At 35.8% G+C, this 22,608-nt stretch overlaps 1 protein-coding gene, 1 long non-coding RNA gene and 1 pseudogene across 9 annotated transcripts in view; 2 read left to right on the forward strand and 1 right to left on the reverse strand.

Annotated features, from left to right (window-relative positions):
• The window catches only part of LOC126763884 (cadherin-86C), a 182,583-nt gene that overhangs the window by 12,816 nt on the left and 147,159 nt on the right, over nt 1-22,608 (reverse strand). For 6 of the 8 annotated variants that reach the window (XM_050481636.1, XM_050481635.1, XM_050481637.1 and 3 more), the window contains 3 exons: nt 19,215-19,407; nt 16,419-17,727; nt 16,219-16,367 (listed from right to left, as the gene is read on the reverse strand). In XM_050481636.1, the coding sequence (XP_050337593.1) occupies nt 16,219-16,367; nt 16,419-17,727; nt 19,215-19,407 (1,651 nt within the window). Of the gene's footprint in view, nt 1-15,308; nt 15,682-16,218; nt 16,368-16,418; nt 17,728-19,214; nt 19,408-22,608 lie in introns of those variants that run through there. The other 2 variants (XM_050481642.1, XM_050481639.1) reach the window with 2 other exon arrangements.
• On the forward strand, nt 15,602-16,092 carry LOC126764000 (uncharacterized). The gene is made up of 2 exons (XR_007667757.1): nt 15,602-15,690; nt 15,759-16,092. It is a non-coding gene; the product is annotated as an uncharacterized LOC126764000 (long non-coding RNA).
• LOC126763928 (NADH dehydrogenase [ubiquinone] 1 alpha subcomplex subunit 9, mitochondrial-like) lies at nt 21,199-22,441 on the forward strand (annotated as a pseudogene).

A 22,608-nucleotide genomic window follows, 5' to 3' on the forward strand; every position in this document is an offset into this window, starting at 1 on the left:
AACTCTTACATACAAAAGAGTCTTCTTTCAACATTTCATATACGAAACTTTGTCTAAACATCTACAAGTCTAGTTTTCACTAAGACGTTTTGATTTATTCTTTACATATTTTAAAATCAGCTCAGACTCAAAGGAATCTAAAACAACTCAGTTGCTAAAAGTTCCAAAAATGATTGCAGATTGATAAGTCCATGTACACAGGCAGAAGCTACACGCCCAAAGCAAGGTGCTACAAAACTAAAGAGGGGTAAAGATATTTCTTATACAAAATTCATTCCTGATAGTGACTGTTTGATACGATACTGCACTCGATTTTCATCTTCACCGATTCAAGACAATTCTGAATCGGTATTAGAAATAAAAAAAGACAATTTAGACAACTTCTGGACACGTCTCCAAGCGGAATATGACGCAATCGTAGAATCTGACGACTCTGATCTACCGGAAAATTTGAAATCCTCGGCCTGCTCAAAATACGAAAATTGCTTAGACCAATTCGAAGAGACAAAAGCCATGATCTCTGATCAACTAAACTAATCAAATCAATTGCACCTACTCCACAACCCAGAGTAGAGCTACCACAAAGCCAATCCCAAGAGGCAAGTTCAGGCATTCACCTTAAAGTGCCAGTATTCGACACAGATATATTTCTTGGTGGTTATGAACAGTGGCCGTCCTTCCGGGACATGTTTACAGCCGTGTACATAAACCATCCTAAATTATTACAAGCGCAGAAATTGTATCACCTCAGATACAAAACCAAAGGTCAAGCAGGCATAATAGTCAAACAGTTCGCTCTCAATGACGAAAATTTCAATTTCGCTTGGGAAGCTCTAAAAGCACGTTATGAAAACGAGAGAATATTGGTCGACAAGCAAGTGACGATACTATTGAACTTACCAAAAATTCAGAAAGGAACCAGTGAAGAATTCATAAAGCTTCAATCCACTGTTTCAAATTGTTTGTCGGTTTCATCGACACAGAATATTCCAACAGAGCTGCATTACCAGAAAAATCGTTACTATTGTGGGAGCAATCGCTCTCATCGCGAAAAAAGTGCCCAACGTGGCAGAAAATGAAAGAATTCCTAACTACCCAATATGAAATTGCAGAAAGGGTAGATAAAAAACTAGTCAGAACAAAAAACGTTCAAAGCGACCTTAATAGAAGCTTCAATAGACCCCAAGCAAGTAGCCATAATAATTTAAGTACAGGGATGGGCACATTTTTAGCCCGCAAAGTTAGCAAAGTGCGCATGAGGGCTAGATGAGGGGAATATCAGTTTACGGAGGAATGGGCATAAGAAGTTGCGAAAAAAATTCAATTACATTCCTCCGTAAATCAATGTTCATCGCAGAATGGTTGCGACCAGATATAAATACATAGATGTTTAACTCCTCTCTAACTGGAAGTGAGAGAGCAATTGCTAAACGTCAAAACCTACTGAACTTTGACAGCTAATCGAGTTCAGTAGGTTTTGACGTTTATCAATTGGAAACGAGCGATGGCCAGATTGAAATCTTACCAAAAAAATGTGTAAACGGAGGGATTTGTTGCATCGTTCAAGACCACTTATAAAAAATGAAAAACAATGAAAATTAAATAAATGTGTAAAATTTAAAGATATTTGATGAAACATTTTTTAATTAGAAGCATCATAGTTTTATTTTCAATGGAAAATTATTAAAAACATTTAATGATTGAGAGCTAACAAGCTTAAATCCTTTTATTGGGTATTGAAAGTACAAAAGTCAATTGTTATAATATTCTTTAAAAAGATTTAAATAATTTCTCCATATAATAAATAACCACTATTTAGTAATTTTTATTCGTAGAAAATGTTGGGTATTGGGTTGATAAATGCCCAAAAATTGTTATTTTGTTCAATCTCGCCATAATGGAAAATGTTATAAAAAACGCTAATTTTGAGGCGCTCTCACACTGGAATAAATTTAACATCCCCTTATTCCTGGTTGCGACAATACTGACATTGTACACAAATTAAAGAGCGGAAGTTTACTTCATATCGGAATTGTACAGTTGTGTGAACAAAAAGAGGTAAACATAATTTGCAGGTTTTATAGTTTCGCATTAGTATTGGTTTTTATTTACCTTTGCATTGTAGAAAATTCTAATCACTGTTAGGGAAATATTATATAAGTTATACTTGTATCTAAAAATAATTTTATTTAATAAGCAAACATCACATTTTAAAACTCAACAACACCTTTTGGTTGTTTCTATTTTGTTCACACCACTGTACATGTGATAGAACAGTTAATGTTGGTGATGCCAGTTGTAAAAATTCACTTTAGCTACAATTGGGAAAACTTTTCTCAAGTTGTGGGCTTTTGTACGTACATATGCAAGACAGTTTTATATATCTGCATATATAAACAAGAAAAGATACTTGTGGCCATAATAGTATATATTTTGTTTAAACATATTGCATTTCCATTTAATGAAAGTGCTCATATAGATATATTATATGTGATATTTTCAGTTTGGTTGTTTTATCAAAATATTCAAAGAATTGAGGTTTTTTTCCATAATTGTTCTGTTAAATTTTAAAAATCTGAGTAGCCTCTGGAAATGTATTAAAATAATAATACGAGCTATGGAAAGGGAACACATGTTTTCAAAAATATAAAAAATCATCAAATAAAAATATATTTGCGCGGTATGGCATTATGGATTGAGAATGGCTAAGCACACAAATAGGATACAAACGCTAATGGCAGAAACATAGAATTAAGCTTCTCCCTTAGAATAATGTTGACATTACTCAATACGCATATGTAGTTTTATACACATCTAACTTTTCAATTATAGTTTTTCGTAATATAAAATATCAAAACTGAAATCAAACTATTAAAAATAGTTTATATATTTTTAAATAATAGCATTCGACTCTTATTTTGAGTTAGTTTAAGAAAATTTCGAACATATTGAAGACTTTTTTTATAATTACTACAGTATATCGAGATTGGCAACCCTGCCTTGTGAGAGAACAATCTGCTGACGCGTTTCTACGGGAAAAACCCCAAGTGGTTGGAAATTGGTAAACGGGCGGTAAAAGTGGTGTTGGCTTATCATTCACATTGCGCTCTCATAATTGGGCATATGTGTTTGAAGAAACAGTGGTTCATAAGCTGAAGTTATTATTAAAATTACTTTTTATTAGGAAGTTTAAAGAAATAACCTGGTTTGAAACTTTCGAAAATTATTTCTATGTTTGGAAGTACCTACACTTGTGAATAATTTTTTTCAATAATGAAATTAAACAAACATAAAATAAGAAGTAGGTTATCTGATTCACATTTTGGTACAATAATACGTTTAGCTACAGCAAATGAGATTAAACCAAACATAGAATTTATAATTTGAAATAAACTAAATTAAATGCTGTTAAAAAGACATTAAAAAAATGATTACTAAAATAAAATATTTATTATACTTTTTGTTATTTGTCTTACATTTTATAAATTTATAGTAACTACAAAGAAACTTAAAATTGTTAGGCAATTTTAAAGTTATTACCCACAGTTCAACTTCCCATATATGCGCGCGCTCTCATTTGTAAACATGGTGTGGTAAAATATGTTGCTCTCATTTGTAAATATGGAGTGGTAAAATACGTTACTCTCACTTCTCTCTTCATGTTTGCACGCGATGATCCCCTCATCTAGCCCTAAAAATGTGCACTCGTGCCCGCATGGGCAAAATGACACTGAGGCCTAATATGCCCACCCCTGATTTAAATAGAAGCTTTTTTAAAAATCAATCGTTCATATCCGAAAAATATAAGCAAACGTCATGCGAACTTTGTAGAGGAGGTCACAAGCTAAAATCGTGCGAAAAATTCAAAAAAATGAATGTTAGCGATCAGAACAATTTCGTAAGAACGAAAAAATTATGTACCGACTGTCTGTCACATGCGCATACGCTTAAAGATTGCAAAAGTAAATTTAATGGCTCACCCCCAAACAGCGCAAACGTAAAAAGAGCAACAGGATTAGGTGCAACAACAAATTCTGAAAACTGCCAAGGAGCACCATGCTGCTCAAAGGCATTAAAAACCCAAACGATATATAGCGAAAACCACAGTAGGGTACTATTACCCACAGCAGTTGTCTCCATCGAACACCGAGGAGAACTGTTTAAACTCAGAGCCTTAATAGAACAAGGATCACAACGATCTTTTATAGCGTCTAGGGCACAAAACAGGCTACAGTTGCCAACTAAACTGGCCAATTTTGAAATCACGGGAATGGGCGGAAGATTTGTTCAAAACTCAAATAAAATCTGCCCCATTACCCCCTTTTCACCCAAAGCGGATAAGCGCAAACAAGCAGAAGCTATTGTTTTACCGTAATTAACCAATATGTTACCAAGCTACTCGTATCATACCTAAAGCTAGCAGACCCAAACTGCAACACCCCCGTTTAAATAGATCTTCTATTGGGCAGCGATCTCATACCACAGATCATCCTCGAAGGTATTGAGAATATCACAAATACACTTCTGGCGCAAAATACCATTTTCGGATGGTTCCTAAGTGGACTACTTAGTTGCGGAACCAGTCACAACAATGACGACTCAAGCTGAGGAAGTCTCAAACGAGTACCTCAATTCACAATTGAAAACATTTTAGGAATTTGAAGAACTTCCCCCCATAGCAGTCACAACCCTTGAAGATCAGTATTGTGAAGACTTTTACAAAGCCATTACTACTACTAGATCAGAAAATGGTCGGTATGGACACACTCGCCTTAGGTCACTCTCGCACCTCTGCAATACAGCAGTTTCTAAGTATGGAATCCATTTAGATCACATGGAGGAAGTAATCCCAGGGGAGAAAATCGTCAACGGCAAATACTACTCCTTTTACCTGCCACATCACGCAGTAGTGAAGCCAGACAAAAAAAACACAAAAGTAAGAGTTGTCTTTAATGCCTCGAAAACCACTAGTTCGGGGGGGTGTGGGTCCCCACACTTCAACCAGATTTAATGCTTCTGATATTAAATTGGCGTATATTCAAATACGTATTCAATGGGGACGTTGAAAAAATTTATCGGCAAATAGTCGTACATAAAGACGACCAAGATTTTCAACATATTATGATCCGAAGATCCCCCACCAGTTCTCTACGTGACTTCAAATTAAAAACAGTTACCTTTGGCGTTAACTGAGCACCATATCTAGCCATTCGAACTATCCACGAATTGGCAGACAACACCAAGTCAGAATTTCCTCTGGCAACTGAACTGTTGAAAACTCATACGTATGTAGACGATATTCTGTCTGGAAGTCACACCCTTCCACAAGCATACGAGGCCTTATCACAGGTATTAAAAGCCCTCAAATCCGCAGGGTTTCCTTTAAAAAGGATTACGGCAAATCACCCAATTATACTCAAAAATATTCCAAACGAAAATTTGTTAGACACTAATTTCCTTATATTCGAAAAGGAAAGTACAACAAAAACACTATGCATCCAATGGAATGCGATATCGGACCAGTTTTCATACACGACCATATCCGCATTATCGGCCATAACAAAAACACAGATTTTATCCTCGGTGGCAAAACTTTTCGACCCCGCAGGATGGCTTTCGCCAATTATGATCCAAGCAAAAATCTTAATACAAGAATTATGGCTAGATGGAACCGACTGGGACGAACAAGTGAAACCTCTTCGCTTAGAAAAATGGTCCCAATTCACAACCAATCTGAATGATATTTCTCAGATACAAATTCCACGATGGGTAAACTACTCCCCCGAACACAAAGTCGAATTACATGGCTTCCGTGATGCCTCTGAAAAGGCATACTGCACTACTATCTACATTTGTGCGCACGCAAAGTGACACCACGACCACAAGCCACTTAGTCGTGTGTTAATTTTGTATCTCTTTTGTATAAGGTTTGAAATGTGGATTTATTTGGTTGTAGTTATAAAATTAACTAAACCTTATACAAAATTTATGAACATTAAAGAACTGTAGGGAAAATGGTTTAAATATCAAGGTGCTATTATTATGGTCACAACAGGTACATATGTATGTAAGTATATCTAATTATTGATATTTTTCTGAACTAAAATTTTTTTAATAAATGATTTTTATTTTGTAAATACTCCTTAAATTCTAGGCAGGTAAGATCATAGTTGCATTTTGTTATTAATATTGCTTTGATAGTTTCCACTTTTATCTGGGATTTTTCATCAGTCCACACGTTGTTTAAGATTGAAAAGATTCTTTCGGTTGGGGCATTTGAGCCTGGCAAACACAACGCAAATTCAACAACTTTTAAAATATTTTTAAAAGGTATAGAATTATTTTTAAAATGCATAAATATTTCAACCCATTTATCTACTAGAGTTTTTTCACTGTTTTCCCATTCGTTTAATTTATAGGAAGCTAAATAATTTTTAACGAAAGAAAACTCGTCAAATAATTCACCATCATTTACATCAGTTTTATTTCTGATTTCCATGACGTATATTAAATTTCTTTCCACAGAATTCCAAGATGGTAATTTACACAGAAGTACCCATTCCATCACTTCTACGTCTTTAAAGGCTTGATCCCACTGATTTAAATAATCAATGCAATTATTATAAGATTTTGTCGAGTTACTATTAAATTCATCTGCATATTTCATTACCGTTTTATCCAACGCGGAAATTAAATTCCTTACAACTAGAGGTATAAAAATTTCATCACGGCGTTCGGTTATTTTAAATTTGAGTTCTTTAATAAGTAAGGCCACTTCTATCATAGAGATTTTCTGGGACTCAATTTGAAGAATATAAATGTGGAAAAGAGATGCTTCCAAATGTGCAAAAAAAAGCCACGCTTCGGATGCAGGATCTCCAAAAAAATTGTATAAAATAGTCGGGCATTTGGGTTGTTGTAAAAAATATTCCTTCAATGGTTTATAAAGCTTTAAAATTCTTTCTATTGACGGCTTAAGAGTAAGCCATCTGGTTTTACTAAATCCAAGTACTTTTTTGTATTCAACTTCAACTGCGTCATATATTTGCTTTAAATTTTCAACACTAACTGTATATATGTAGAAGTACGAAAAAATTTTAACTACAACTACTTCAATATCTATCGGCAGACAATCTATGGAGGCTTGAATACAATTATTAATTATGTGCGGAGCAAAATTTATTCCAATAAGCATATTACCGGTAGATTCTTTAAGCTTATGAAAAAGATTTTTTTTTCTACGTCTTGCTGCTCCACCAAAATACAGTTGGTGTTATCCGCGCATAAAGCGAGTAATTAACTACATTGGAAATTAGAGCTGTTAAAATATCTGACGATTCACCTGACAGTTCCTTTACATCCAATATTTTTATTTGTATCCCCTTTTGCGGCAAGAAGTATCTGACAAGGCCAGGACAAAGCTTAATGCTGCCATGATTTGAACAATCGAAGAAAATGGAAATAAAATTAACTTCCCGCAAATCAGCTTCGATTTGCTGCAATACGTGTGGTACTAATACATTACACACAATAGCTTCAGTTTTAGTGCGAGCGGATGAATAGTTTTCTTCAAAACATCTTTTAATTAATTTTGATGTGCAATCATTAGAACGAAACGAAAAGTTGGTGTGGTACGCCCAAGTACCTTCATTGATGGTGGTCTTTATTCCCCGGTCATCCATTGTACGTGGTCGCACAAAATTGAGAACGATTTGACTGGTTGAAGCTTCAAAATCAGCCTTACGATGTTTTTGCGATATCAAATGACGTTCAATATCACATTTACCACCATTAGCAATGGAAAAAACAGCACTGCATTTCAAACATTTCACTTCATTCTCATGTGCAGCCTTTTTTATAAACGCGTACTTCTCTTTCAAATTATTGATGAAAGTGCATTTTCTATGTGGAGCCATAACGTGACAATAAAAAAGTATTTAATTGAAGTGTTCAAACAATTTTTTGAACACTTACCAATTTTGTTTGCTATTTCTTGTTCGATGGTCAATCGTTGCGCAGCATTCACGAAAATTGCATTGCAAGAAACATATGTTCATTAGAAATGGTAGTTATTATCGATAACTGCCTACATTTTGATTAGTAAAGGCCTGCCACCGTACATTTTTAAGTATCGAATAATATGCGGACAAAGGCAGGACACTTGGGAAAAAAACAGTACATTTTCAGGTTTTTCTGTTTCGAAAAATTACGCCGGACAGAGGTTTGAAAAACAGTACGGCCCTGCAAAAAACAGTACGGATGGTCACCGAATGCATGGAAGACGTATATTTCTAACCGAACGTCTGAAATACTTGACCAAGTGGGATCAGCCACTTGGCGTCACGTAGCCAGTGCTGACAATCCTGCCAACCTAGGTACAAGAGGGTGCAAGCCACTGCACCTTGCCACTACCACCCTCTGGTGGAATGGCCCCCGATGGTTGATAGAATCTCCTGATTCTTGGCCACAATCCCCCATGCGCAACATTACCGCACCAGAAGGTCGAAAAATCGCTACCTTTCACACATTATCGGATGATGCCGACATCCCTGAACGATTTTCATCGTTTCCAAGAGCTCTCAGAGTAGTTGCTTACATGTTCAAATTTATCGAGCAACTCAAAGGCAAAGTCAAAGGGTCACATTATTTCCTATGCAACACAGTGACGCACCTAGAGTTACAAAAGGCAAAGGTCGCACTAATCGTATATACACAAGCGCGCTACTTCAGCCGCGATATATCACTACTAAGAGAATCGAAGCCGATTGATAAAAGGAGCTCACTCTTAGTTCTAAACCCATTTCTGGACACGAAAGGTCTGCTTCGTGCCAATGGTCGGCTTGCTAATTCGAGCCTAACATACAACGAACGCCACCCTATAATAATTATAATAATAATTGCATCCACATCTTAATGCTACACGCGGAACATCGCCTCATGAGACATATGGTACGCCAGGAGTATTATATCCCCCGTCTTAAGCCAAGTGAGTGCATCTTCACTTGCAAAATTTGCACTATGGACAAACAGGAGATGCGAACGCAGATTATGTTTCACGACAAAGGCAGTACATCTTGAGCTGTGTAGTAATCTGACAACGGAGGCTTTTCTCGCTTTCATCAAAAATCATGAGAGATAATGGCAAAACCTTCATTGGAGCTCAACGAGCCACAGAAAAGCAGTTTATGGATTTCCTCAAACAAGTGTCATCCGACATCGTACAAAAGTACTCAAGGTATCAATCGGCAATTTATACCCCCAAGCGCTTCTCATACGGGCGGTTTATGGGAGTCAGCTGCGAAAAGCTTCAAATCCCATTTCAAACGGGTACCAGGAAATTATAAATTCAATTACGAATAGTTCACGACGTTATTAAATCGAATTGACGCCGTTCTCAATTAACGGCCATTCACAGTACTATCGCAAGACCCCTTAGATTTCACCGCCTTAACTCCAGGGCATTTTCTAAAAAGGAGCTCCCATCCTGGCCATTTCTGAGCCAGGCGTGGAGTCACTATCCCTATTAAATCGATGGGAAAGAATTAAAATTCTCCGTCATGATTTCAGCCGCCGATGGAAGGACGAGTACATAAAGGATCTCCACAAAAGATACCGTTGGAAGACTCCTGAACAAGCGCCTAAACTCGAAGACTGTGTCCTCATCCATGATGATTGTCTACCCCCTAACCAGTGACGGCTAGGTCGCATAGAGAAGCTACATTATGGCTCCGACGGTCACATACGAGTCGTGGATCTCCGAACGCAAAACGGAACACTAAGCAGACCGCTCGTGAAGCTATGCTTTCTACCAACCACGGACGATCGCGAATCCGAAAACCGAAAAAACCAAACCGATAATATCTGATATAACAAAATCATTAAATTTAACAATAAAACGAGAAATACGCCCATAACAACCGTTCGAATTAACCCGCCGTATCAAATAACCAAGATTATTAACAAAAAATTGTCGATCAAAACAACGACACGTTCATGCCACATGCCATGGCACGATCACCATGTCTGCTTATCTGATAGAATTTTGTAATCAACCATCTTTTCTATACAGATTACCATGGATGTAGATACGCCAGTCGCAAATACGCCAACCGCTCGGCTGGCTACCAATGTGCCACGCAACGGGCCTACACCAGCGCCCCGAACGGTAGTTGCAGCAGTATCGGCCGCTGCGCCAGCAACCACGCAAGCAACCACACCGGCACCTGTATCGGCAACCGCGCCTGCAGTGGTACTTGCACCCGCATCTCGCGGAGGCACCCGACCACCACCGGCCACATCAAGGACTTCGGAGACCCTTCGGATAAGGTGGCCCATCTGCCGACACCCACATCGTATACACCAGTGTTTCACAAAGTGAGCGATAACGCCCCCTTGTGGGCGCTGCAGGTATCAAGGGGGGCGGTAAGAGACCCAGAAAGAAAATGGGGGCGTTGTGTAGAATCCTGGGGGGGTTATTTGTAATTTTATTTAGCTAGGAGGCCTCTTAGACAACGACTACATGAGCTCTCGACTCTCAACAACAACTTGTGAACATCAACTATTATGAATTAAAAGATTGCTCAAACTCGTTTTTATATTTCTCTCCGCGTAGTTCATATATCTCTCCTATTTTATTGAATATAGAAAAAATGAAAATTATGTCAATCGGTCGCTGTCAAACGTATTTCTATTGCCATAGCCAAATCTGTATGTGGGCATTTGCTATCATAATATAATCATTTGCGCAAAGGTGTAGGGTAGGTAGGTTCGAGCTGATGTAGCGAATGCTTTGATCTCTTGAATAATTTATTTTATCACTTGCGAAATGACGTCGGGTAGGTAGCACGTTTTGAGCTTTTGAACTCCTTAAATCTTTTATGTGGAAAATAAAAAAAGGATCTTTATCCTTTCTTACAAATGTATTTCTGGGGAAAATAAAAAAAGGATAAAGGTCCTTTTTTTTACAAATGTATTTCTGGGAAAAATAAGATAATAAATGTATTTCTATGAAAAATAAGAATTCATATTTTTGGACTACTACATATATAATAATTGTGCTTAAGCATTCCTATATAAACAATGTAATATTTATTTTATATTCATTTGTGGTTTTGCGCGTTATGAGCATTACTTACGCCTCCTTTACACTACTCGCGAAGTTAAACGTATTTCTCAAAGCAAATCAATGTAGGAAGTAAAAAAGAAGAGACGGCAATACTCTGCGGAATACATTATATTCGGATTCTATGTCTAAAAACATTTTCGAATGAAGCAATGAAGCCTTCAAGACCGCAAGATCATTAAAAAAAATGCATCCAGATAAGAGAGACAAGAATGTAGCATATTTTCAAGACCTAGAGAAGAAGCATAATACTTAGCCAAGTGTAGCAAAACTATTTGCGGCGGCTGCTAAGCAAGATGATAACGGACTTCGAGCTTCGTACAATATCTCTTTGTTAATTGCTCAAAAAGGCAAACCACATAACATCGGAGAAGAGTTAATATTGCCAGCAATAAATGAAGTAATAACTACCGTGCTTCATAAACCGGCCGCAGATATTATCCGAAAAATTCCTTTGAGTAATAATTCTGTGCAAAGACGAATTGATGAAATGGCTGAAAACATTGAAGAATTATTGTACGATCACCTGAGGTCAAGTCAATTTTCAATTCAGCTGGATGAGTCCACTTTACCAACTAATGAAGCATTGTTGTTGTCTTACGTGAATTTTATTAAAGATAAGAAAATATGTGAAGAACTATTATTTGATAGAAATTTAGAGACCGATACAAAAGGCGAAACCATATTCAATATATTGGAAAAGATTTGCGATGAGAAAGAAATTCCTTTCAAAAATATTATTTCAGTTGCTACGGATGGCGCTCCGACTATGACAGGGTGCCATAAAGGCTTCATAGCGTACTTAAAAAATAAAATTCCAGATGTCCTTGGTGTACATTGCGTTATTCATAGACAACATTAAGTTGCTAGAAACTTAAGTGAAAAACTATTTCAATCACTGCAATATGTCATCAAAACAGTCAATAAAATCCGCAACAGCTCTTTGAATGATAGATTATTTCATCAGCTTTGTGTTAGTAATGACGAGGATTTCAATCGTTTGTTGTTTCATACTGAAGTTCGTTGGCTATCAAGAGGCAATTGTCTGACTCGATTCTACATACCTGTTTCTATACCTGTTTGACTCTGTTATAGAGTTCTTGGGAACTAAAGATACAGAATTTCAAGACAAGCTCATAACATCAAAGAATGATATAACTTACTTGACAGACCTGTAAAAATTGTTCAACGACATGAATCTCCAACTGCAAGGCGATAAACTAAATTTAAATAAAACAAAAAACATCGTTGCTGCTTTCGCAGCCAAACTGCTTCTACACAAAAAGAATCTAGGCAGACGTGAGTTTCACAATTTTCCGAATTTATCAGTATCATGTAGTAACGACGAATTGTTTGCCTACTGCCAACATTTGGAAAACCTACACATTGACTTCACCGAACGATACCAGGACATTTTGAACTTGGAAATACCAGACTGGGTGTTGAATCCGTTTTCAAATGTCAACACAGCAATGTCACCTCAGCTGGAAGAAGAACTTATATCCGTAGAATTGACAACAAACGAGGAAATAAAAATCAAGTTCGAAAATGGTTACCAAGAATTTTGGCTACAAAAACCGATCTCGCAATTGTACCCTGGATTGTGGTCAATCGTTTAATGATTCTTGATAGCATTCCCATCGTCATATTTGTGTGAACATGGATTTAGTGCTGTGACAACACTGCTTACTAAAAATAGAAATCGTTTGCTTGTTACCGAACGTGGCGACTTGCGACTGTTCTTGAGTAAATTGGAACCTGATATTAACAAAATTATTAAACAGCATCAGATTCATCCTTCACATTAGTTTTTATATATGGATCGATTATTTTAGTTTTATTTTTAATAAAATATTCACTGTTTTAATACTATAAAGTTGTGTTTCAATAATCATTCTTATTGGCAGGTGGAGCTCGTAAGAGTTAACTTGAGACCTAAGCGCCGTTGTATGCTATCTACTGCGCTTAGGTTTCAAGTTGCTGGTTATGGTAAAAGTTTCGTTTAGAATTCTCCGTTACTATACATATGTATGTATATAGGTCACAATAATTAATTTGAAGTTATAGTGGTTTTTAAATATGTGAAAAAATGGGGGCGCTAAAAAAATATTTATTCTCAAAGTGAGCGGTAGACAAAATAAGTTTGGGAACCACTGGTCTACACCATTGTGGAATATTTAGGGGTATACGACCTTTACAACGGCAGCAAGTTGCCCAGGCACACGTGCATTGCCTCAACTGCCTGTCGCACACTCATCCGACTCCAGAGTGTAAGTCACGGGGGCTGTGCCAAATGTGTCACCGGCCGTATCACACGCTGCTACATCGCAGCTCGTCACGCGAAGTGAACCGGCCACCCAACCATCGTGTCATACACCAGCGGAGTGGAACGTCGTTGCGGCGTCGACAGCCTGGACCACCACCTCGTCGCTCCACGGGTCTGAGCAGCGTTGTGGCTACGCTGCAACAGTTGCAGCGCCTTCTAGGCTAAACAGTCGCCTAGGGGGGCCGGGATGGCTAAATGTATAGGAAATATATTTAAGTTGAATAAACATTTTGATTTTTTTTGTTTCAGCTACTCATTCGAGTTTAATAAGTCATTTTAAGTTTAATAAACATTTTGATTTTTTTTGTTTCATTCTACTCATTCGACCGAAATCATGCCAGCAGTTGAGGCACTTTTTTTCGGCACTTCCGCAGACAGCACATAACTCCGTTATTTTTCGATATTTTTGTAAAAAAAAATGTTTAATATAGCTAAAAATATACTTTATTACGTCCATAGAACGTCGAAACATTCAATCTAGTACTTCCTTTTAAAAAAAATTCACGAAAATCGCCTAGTTTTTCATGCGTCACACTGGTGTAGCCCCTTAATGCCTATTCCGAATTACACAACACAATTTCTAGTGAAGCACACTCACTCTCTTCGAAATAACTTTGCTAAATGATCTTCAAAAGTGAATTTGCTTGATTCAATTCCAATAATACACATACTTAAAAGTACCGTAATAACTAAGTATGAGCCGACCAAAACAAAGACAGCGCTTACTGTTAATCGCTAAACAGTCAAAATTGCCCAGAAGCAACGCTGGGGTGGAAAGGGTTAAAGCATTATCATGGATGCTGTAGGAAAAAAAAACTTTTCTTGGAATGAGATAACATAAAGAAGAACATTTGGTCAGATTTAAGTCAGAGAGAAGGTATTGGATACATTATCGATATGGATGAAATACTCGTAACAGCTAGTAGTTGGCAAAGGAAACCGATTTAGTTGTGGTAAAGACGTTAACGAGATATTTCAAACCACAGGAGGTAGCCTTTGTAATGAAAAAAAAATTGATTGTAGCGGCTTCTACGATGATGGTGTTTCTAGAAAGGAGTTTTACCACAATAAATGTTATTATGAATTAATTTATTGAAAATTAACCAAATTTCCAAAAATTCCAAGGGGATCAAATGCAAGAAGGGGTGTTACAAATGCTTCATTGACTTATCAACAACTTCTAACAGAACGCAAACTAACTTAGAGGCCTTCTTGACAAAAATGTAGAAAATTGGAAATACTAAATAGACTAATTAATCTTACAGACTTAAATTTGATTTGTGCATTCGCTTATATTGTTATACTTTGAACAGGATATATTAAGCTTGTCACGAGGTTTCTAATATAAATGGTCAGCATGACAAGCTGAGTCGATTAAGCCATGTCCGTCTGTATATACGCAAATTAGTCTCTCAGTTTTTCAGATATCTATTTACAATTTTGCACACGTCCTTTGGACCCTAAGAAGTTATTCATCTGTTTGAATCGCCGATATTGAACCAAAATAGCATATAGCTGTCATACAAACTGAACGGTTGGAATCAAGTGATTGTATTGAAAACTTTTTCATAATACTAGATATATTTACGAAATTTGTCATCGATTATTGCCTAAAGCGATAATATAATCTCAAGAGAAATTATTCACATCAAATCACCATAGCATATAGCAGCCATACAAGCCGAACGATTGGAATCAATTACTTGTATGTACCTTTTTATTTGAGAAGAATATTCTACATAGCTTCTTATTTTTATTTTTTTATAAACATAATTATTAAATAACCAATTCATATGAAGAAATATCTTTAATTTAATAGCTAAGCACTTTTATATCCATATTCTCCTAACCCTATTATTTACATGGTAAGATAGCCTCGTTTAGAGCTGTTTCGCATTATGCTTAATTATTTGGCATATAAAATGTATACATGGATTGATTCTTGGTATTCTTAGCACCGAAAAGTTATGTTTTTTGTAGTGAAATGTACTCAATATATGTAAATTAAAGCAAGGCACGAAGTGTGAACTTCACACCATTATGTCAATTTGTAAGTATTAAAGCCGAGTGGAACGTTTGGAGGCGCATACAAACCTTGTTGAAAGATAATATTGGTATGCATCTAAGCAATATCTAATAGCAATATCGCAAAACAGCTGCTCATTTTTACATGTACTTTATTTTGCGACAAAGTTGAAACTACGCGAGACTATTTCCAGTTTTCGTTTCTTCGCTGTAAAATGTAAATTTATTTAAATATAATATTGTATTATTTGGTTATTTTCAAGTGAATTGATTAAATATTTATAGGAAAACAATCACGGATAAATGAAGAACAGCTGCCTTATTGCAATAATGCTACCCTTTTATACAAATACCACATTAAATAGTACCCTTAATGTATTTGGTATGTTGTTACTTTAAAATGCATGTTTACTCTAGCTTATTGATAATGTGGTATAAAGCCAAATTTAAATTAATTTTTGAGTTTTTTTAATAGTATTGGGTTAATATGTAACTATTAATTGGAATGATTTTCTGGGTTGTAACTGGCATAGAGTTGAAACATTTCACAACTCAGCTACCTCTTAAGATTTAAAATAATTAAAATGGAAAATTAACACAAGTAATATACAGAAGCCGAGCTCATGTGTTTTAATTTACATAACTAAATTGTGAATTTTGGGATAGATAATACAAACTGTTTACATATATGTATGAACTCATATCAGTATATATACGAGTGAGTGTATGTAAATTTATTACTTACCTTGCAATTCCATATAATGGGCACCACGAACAAATGCAACACAGCAAAAGTATGAGAATTGTTAACGCGACTAAAGTTGCTAAAAATATAAGCAGCCAGAACAGCAATTTATTTTCGGCTTTGTATAGAGTCTGTAAAGGAATAATAATCTATTTGAACTTATTAAATTAAAATGTTTTGCAAATAATTCGAATACATACGTCTGTTGCTACTGGGTCGCTACCATTCATTATTGCATATGAACTATTGTGTTGCGATAAACGTTGCTGTATCTGCGATATATCTACAACCGAATTGATATCATAAAGAACGGTAGCTGTTACGACACTTCTTCTCATCGTATCCGTGTTGTCCCCGGTAATTGTTTTGGCACCGGGTTCGTCTGGTTGTAAAGGTCTAATATCATGTATTATTACTTTTCCTCCTGTTATGGTAGAAAGTGTTTCTTCTGTTTTAACTTTATCAGGACTTTCACCTGGAACTACAAAAGTCACAGTTCGTGTTCGACTTTCTGGTGGATATATACGAATGTTTGTGATGCTAAAACGTACAGGTACTCCTAAATCATATGCTCGCGCTGTTAGAAACAACATATCCTCATCGATGTGAGATGGTATTTGACGCTTTCTTCGTGCTTTGATTGGAAATGTAATTCTCTCTCTCACAGTTAGCTCGCCAGTTTTTTTATCCAAAGTGAATTTATTTTCGTAGTTTCCATTAACTATTTCATAACGCACTTCATTGTTAGGTGGTGTTGCATCCTTATCTATGGCATGAATAATGGCTACAGAGGTGAAGGATTTCAAGTCTGGAGATAGTATAAATTCGTACAACTCTTTTTCGAAAATTGGACTTTCATCATTGATATCTATAATTTTTATAATCAATGGCACTTGGGCACGATTACCTGTACCATCATTGTCCCGTGCTTCTACGTATAAATGATATTCGGGCATTACTTCACGATCAAACCCGTGATTATTAGTGGAAACTGTAATAAGTCCTGATTCCGCGTTTAAATTTAATGACGTGTTTAAATAGCCCAAAATAGCTGTGTATCGTACAAGTCCACTTAAATCAGCCGTGTCTATATCGGTGGCTTTAACTTGTATAACTTTTGTTCCGGCAGTCATATTTTCTGGCAGTTCAACAGTGTACATAGATTGCTCAAATATGGGTGGGTTATCGTTAACATCATTTATATATACATTGACATTGACAGTAGTTGAAAGATTTGTAGATGGTCCCAATTCTTGAGCTAATATTTGAAATTGCACAAAATGACGTTCTTCATAGTCTAAGAGAATATTATCTCGTACGTGTATGAGAAATGAAGTGCTCCGTTCAGCAACATTAGGGGAAATTTCAAAAGTTCCGTTATTATTGAGTAAAGTCAATGAAAACACGCCATTTTTACCGATATCATCGTCATAAACACGTGAAACATATGGGTCGGCAAATGTAAGGGCAGTACCTTGCGGGGCATTTTCATCAATTCTTGAAACGTAGCTGAAAAATTATACGTAACAGAAAAGAAACTTAGTGTCTATTAAAATTTTTATTAGGATATCTGTATATGTATGTGCGTATATGCATTTTACACTGGCAACAATTCGTTTTGTTTTCTTATAGTTTCAAAGCATAACTAGATAACAGATATACATATGTACTTAGATGTAGCGTTCAACACATTAAAGAACTAGTGGCTAAATTGAAGAAATAATCTGCATAGATTCATACATATATTAAATCTACTATTTTTATTTCATTGAGGATACATTTGTGTATCAATCTACTAACGCATTTATATCCAGTAAGATGATTTGCAAAATGAGGTGAGAAACTAATTTGACAAATTTTGCAATACGTTTCTGATTTTTATCAATGAATTTTTATTAGGTACTGTACAAAGACTTTATTCGAACATATACACATATGTACATATGTAACTATTTATGAAATATAATGTTTAATAAGCAAGCCCATTCAAACCTATGTCTTTTCTGCTTTGATACAGTTAAAACCTATGAATTTTCGCTAGTGTGTTATCCATTTTGGAATATAATAGGTTGTCAAAAAAGTCTTGCGGTATTTTCGCTAGTTGGCGCTGAAAGCGCGTAGTTCTAGTTTTAATCGTCGCATCGGGTCATGCTATACCTTTTTGGAAAGCTCATTTCAAGCGCTAACACGTGTTTGATTGATTGTCGTTTCTTTTAAGTCGTTCGTGAGTTATAGCGTCGCAAACATGGAGTAAAATAAAGAGAAAATACGGCATATTTTACAGTACTACTACCATAAAGGCAAAAATGCATCTCAAGCCGCCAATAAAATTTGTGCAGTTTATGGACCCGATACAGTTTCCATTTCCACCGCACAACGATGGTTTCAACGTTTTCGTTCTGGTGTAGAGGTGGTCGAAGATGCGCCACGCTCCGGAAGGCCTGTCGTCGAAAATTGCGATAAAATCGCTGAATTGGTCGAAAGAGACCGGCATAGTAGCAGCCGTAGCATCGGCCAAGAGCTGGGCATGAGTCATCAAAAATTCATTTTAATTTCAAAAAAAAAAAATATCAATAAAAATACCGCAAGACTTTTTTGACAACCCATTACCTCTACATAAATATGTACATGTTATGGTACTGTACATATGTAGGAATGTACCTATATGAAATCAACATTTCTGTTAAATAGTGTGCCGATTGCCCCAATTTATAGTAATAAGTTAACATATGTATATATTGCACACTCTTTAAGAGGTATTATTTTACTATGAGTTATTTAAAGTCTACAATATTTACATCAAAGCCTAACTTAACTGACAGAAATAACCTCCTCATATTACTGCTGGTAAAACTCTCCATTTTATACTATTAATATATTTGGCGAAAAACTTTAAAACGATAAGTTGCATGTTTGTTACCAATATGTGTTTAAATTCTATGTTTAGACTAAATGCTGTACTGTACGAAGATATATATATATATATATATACTAACTGATCATTCTCGAAATAAGGTGCAGAATTAGTCCGTTCTGGTAAAAACAAAGCCAATTGTACTGTTGAAGCCATAGCTGGGGGCTCATCACGTCCAACTTTAACTTCTTCAGCAATCACGGTGAGTAAAACAGGATCTCCAACGTGAGTGATAGCTGCGATTTCCTCCAGTGGCCGCATCAAAAATATTTCGCCTAAACAGCATTAATAATATAAATTACTGGTTACATAACGTAATGAAACGTTGGAATTGTATTTAATTTTAGTCAGAGAAATCTTTGCATGCAAAATCCTTATTATATTGAACTGTTTCCTATCAACGTTTTTATAATCTCGCAAAGTTTTGTATTGTGGTAAAAATTTTGTGCACCCATCAGTTGATGACAATACATTTAGAAATATAGTTAAACTATATATGGGTTATTCCATTTTTCGTGTAAAATTTTTTATTTGAGTTCCTTGAGGCAAGATATTGGACACGTATTTTTTTATTACGACTCAATATGAAAAATTTTGGTGTTATGAATTTTCAAAATTTCGAGAAGAAAAGTATTCCGTTATAAAAATAACTATAAATAACAATTTTTCTTTCACTTTTGAAGTATTCTTATTCACTTTTTGTTATAGAGAAATGTACAACAACGTTAAAAACTACTTCTGCAATAAATTTTTAATCTAAATCAACAGCGCACTGAGCGTTCGCATTTGATCGCAGGTTCTTTGATCCCACATGCCGCTTCTTCTCGCGCTATACGTTTAAAAAAATTTCAGTGCAGTCAGTACGTGAGAGAACAAGTTAGACAATTTGTCCAAATCATAATTTTATACAGTTCACTTTGGAATGTATATTATTAAATAAGAAGCATTATGTACATTTTTCAAAAAAAAAAAACGGAATTATTAATAGTTTCAAATTGAATAAAAATTAGTGGAGAAAATTTTTATTCTTATAACTTCAGAAATCAAAAATATGATACATATGTATATGGGAATTAGGCGCGAATGCAGTCCGATTCAACTCATTTGTAACATAATGCCCTACAAGGCGGGGATAACCAATTCGCAACTACTTACATCACACACAATTTTTGAATGTGTAAGAATGCGACGCACATATTGAATCTGATAGAAATTGCCGCCATTGAACCGCCATTTGAAGAAAAATTCGAGGAGCGTACGTAAGTTTCTGATATTTTATTAAATTTTATAAAATTAGAATCTTTACGGAAAAACCGAATAATTCAATAAGAAAAGGCTTATAGATGCAGTTAATAGCCTTATTAAAAAATCTTCGCTCCTACGAATATCATGCAACAATTCGATATACATACTATATGTATGCTGTTAGAATGCGATTGGACTCCATGTTAGAGTTTGGGTGAACCTGCTACACAGGTACATAGCAGAGATCGGCATGCGCTGCTGTTTCTCTGACTTTAAGCCTATTTACATTAAAAGAAGTGGATGACTGAACGCCAGCGCAAAGCATGCAGTGCAAGCGCACACCACCACCGCATGTGACGATCAATTTAAGCTCGCATATATGTACATATTGACTTCGGCAAAGAAGTGTTTCAAGTGTTACGCACGAGACAAGCAGACACTTTGTTTGACTTTTTGACGAAGAAATAAGACCACGGTAGAGGAGGAGTAAGGTCACTATCAGCTGATGTTATGTAAACAAAGGCACAGCTGAGAGGTGCCACTGTAGAAACGTCAAGTGTAGTCCGGGGTTGAGTTTCTATTGGAATCCAAGATGGCCGACTTTTAACCAAGATGGCCGACTTTTAACCGGAAAATGGTTGCATTGTGTTATTTTCTTAAAATTTATGGAAAAGTTGTCCCAAAAATATTGGTTATATATAAAAGTTTAATATATTTTCAAAAGAAAATCGTTTTATTTTAATATATATTCTTAAAGATGAGAACAATATGAGCTAATACATGAAAAATTAAGTTTTTTATTTATGCCTCTTTTTAATTGTGGTAAGTTAATAAATGTTCACCACAGAAAAATGTTACGAACAAATAAGCAACCATGCCGAATAGTGGGGTCCAGATTATACTCATTCACAGCCTTATTTACATTTTTGCCATCGTAACGAAGGTTTTTGCAAGGCAATTTGTTTGAGTTTATTTCATGGTTAAATGCTTTACGATGGTTTATTTAGTTATTTGAATCTGGAAGAAGTGTGCAAATTTCCCTTGAGACGATAAATAACAGATCGGGTTGGGATTTTATTCCAATAAAAGTATGAAATAACTAAACATGGCCTCGCTAATACTGCTGCGTAATGGGTCAGGTGCTGTTCCAATTTTATGATTTAAGAGATGTAAAAGCGATACGCGATGCTGTGAAGGACTCAAATGTATTTATGAACTTAGTTGGTCGGGAATTCGAGACAAAATTTTAAATTCAATGACGTGCTTGGGGAAGGTGCACGTCGCATTGCTAGGTAAGCTAAAATTAAACTTTATTTCAAAAGATTTACCATGTAATTTTTATTTTTTTTTATAGAATCAGCAAAGAAGCTGGTGTAGAACGTTTGATTATTTTTCTGCTTTAAACGCTAGTCCCAAACCAATGAGCTTTTTGTTTGAGGGTGGAAGTAACTTTTTGAAGAGCAAATACTGCGGTGAGCACATTCGGATGTTGTACAAGCTATTGTCAATTGCGCTTAGGATCCCAATACTGCTGGTCAGGTTTATCAAGCTGTTGGGTAGGTTTTGAGCAAAATTGAATTTACATACTTTCTAATATGCTAAACACCCACCTTCCAGACCAAAGCGTTACCAGTTGAGCGAATTAATTGACTGGTTTCATCGTGTTATGCGCAAAAATGAAAAATGGTGGGGATACCGTCGTTAAGACATGCGTTGCGATCCTACCTTCTTATTGAAAGCCAAGTTCGCTGAGCTTATCTGTCCTGGACAATCTACTGGTGAGCTACATACGGAACGTATCGATCGCGAATGTATTACCGATTCCGTTCGCTCCGACATACCGTGGTTGAAGAATTTTGGTGTACAATTGACCTCCATGGAAGAGCAGGTACCATGGGAATTGTGACCATATCGTGCTGCGCAATATTATGATGCCGAATTGGGAGAGTGGGGGGAACCAGCTCCACCAAAACCGATAGAACATCGGGAAGAACTACGCAAATAATAAACAACACTCATAAAATGAAAGTTAAAAGCTAATAATGAAGCGCTATTAAAAATTAAGGAATTTGAGTTGTACTTTTAATTGGGCCAAACAAGTTAGTATCGATTTGAATAATTTCAAACGGAATATATTTCGAAAAATCATACTATGCCAGTATTGCTACTGAGCATGGCAAAATTTTTACTACTATATAGATATTGCAAATTCAAAAAATAATTTCTTTAAG

This window comes from Bactrocera neohumeralis, unplaced genomic scaffold (genome assembly GCF_024586455.1).
Source record: "Bactrocera neohumeralis isolate Rockhampton unplaced genomic scaffold, APGP_CSIRO_Bneo_wtdbg2-racon-allhic-juicebox.fasta_v2 cluster09, whole genome shotgun sequence".
In the NCBI taxonomy this organism is placed as follows: domain Eukaryota; kingdom Metazoa; phylum Arthropoda; class Insecta; order Diptera; family Tephritidae; genus Bactrocera; species Bactrocera neohumeralis.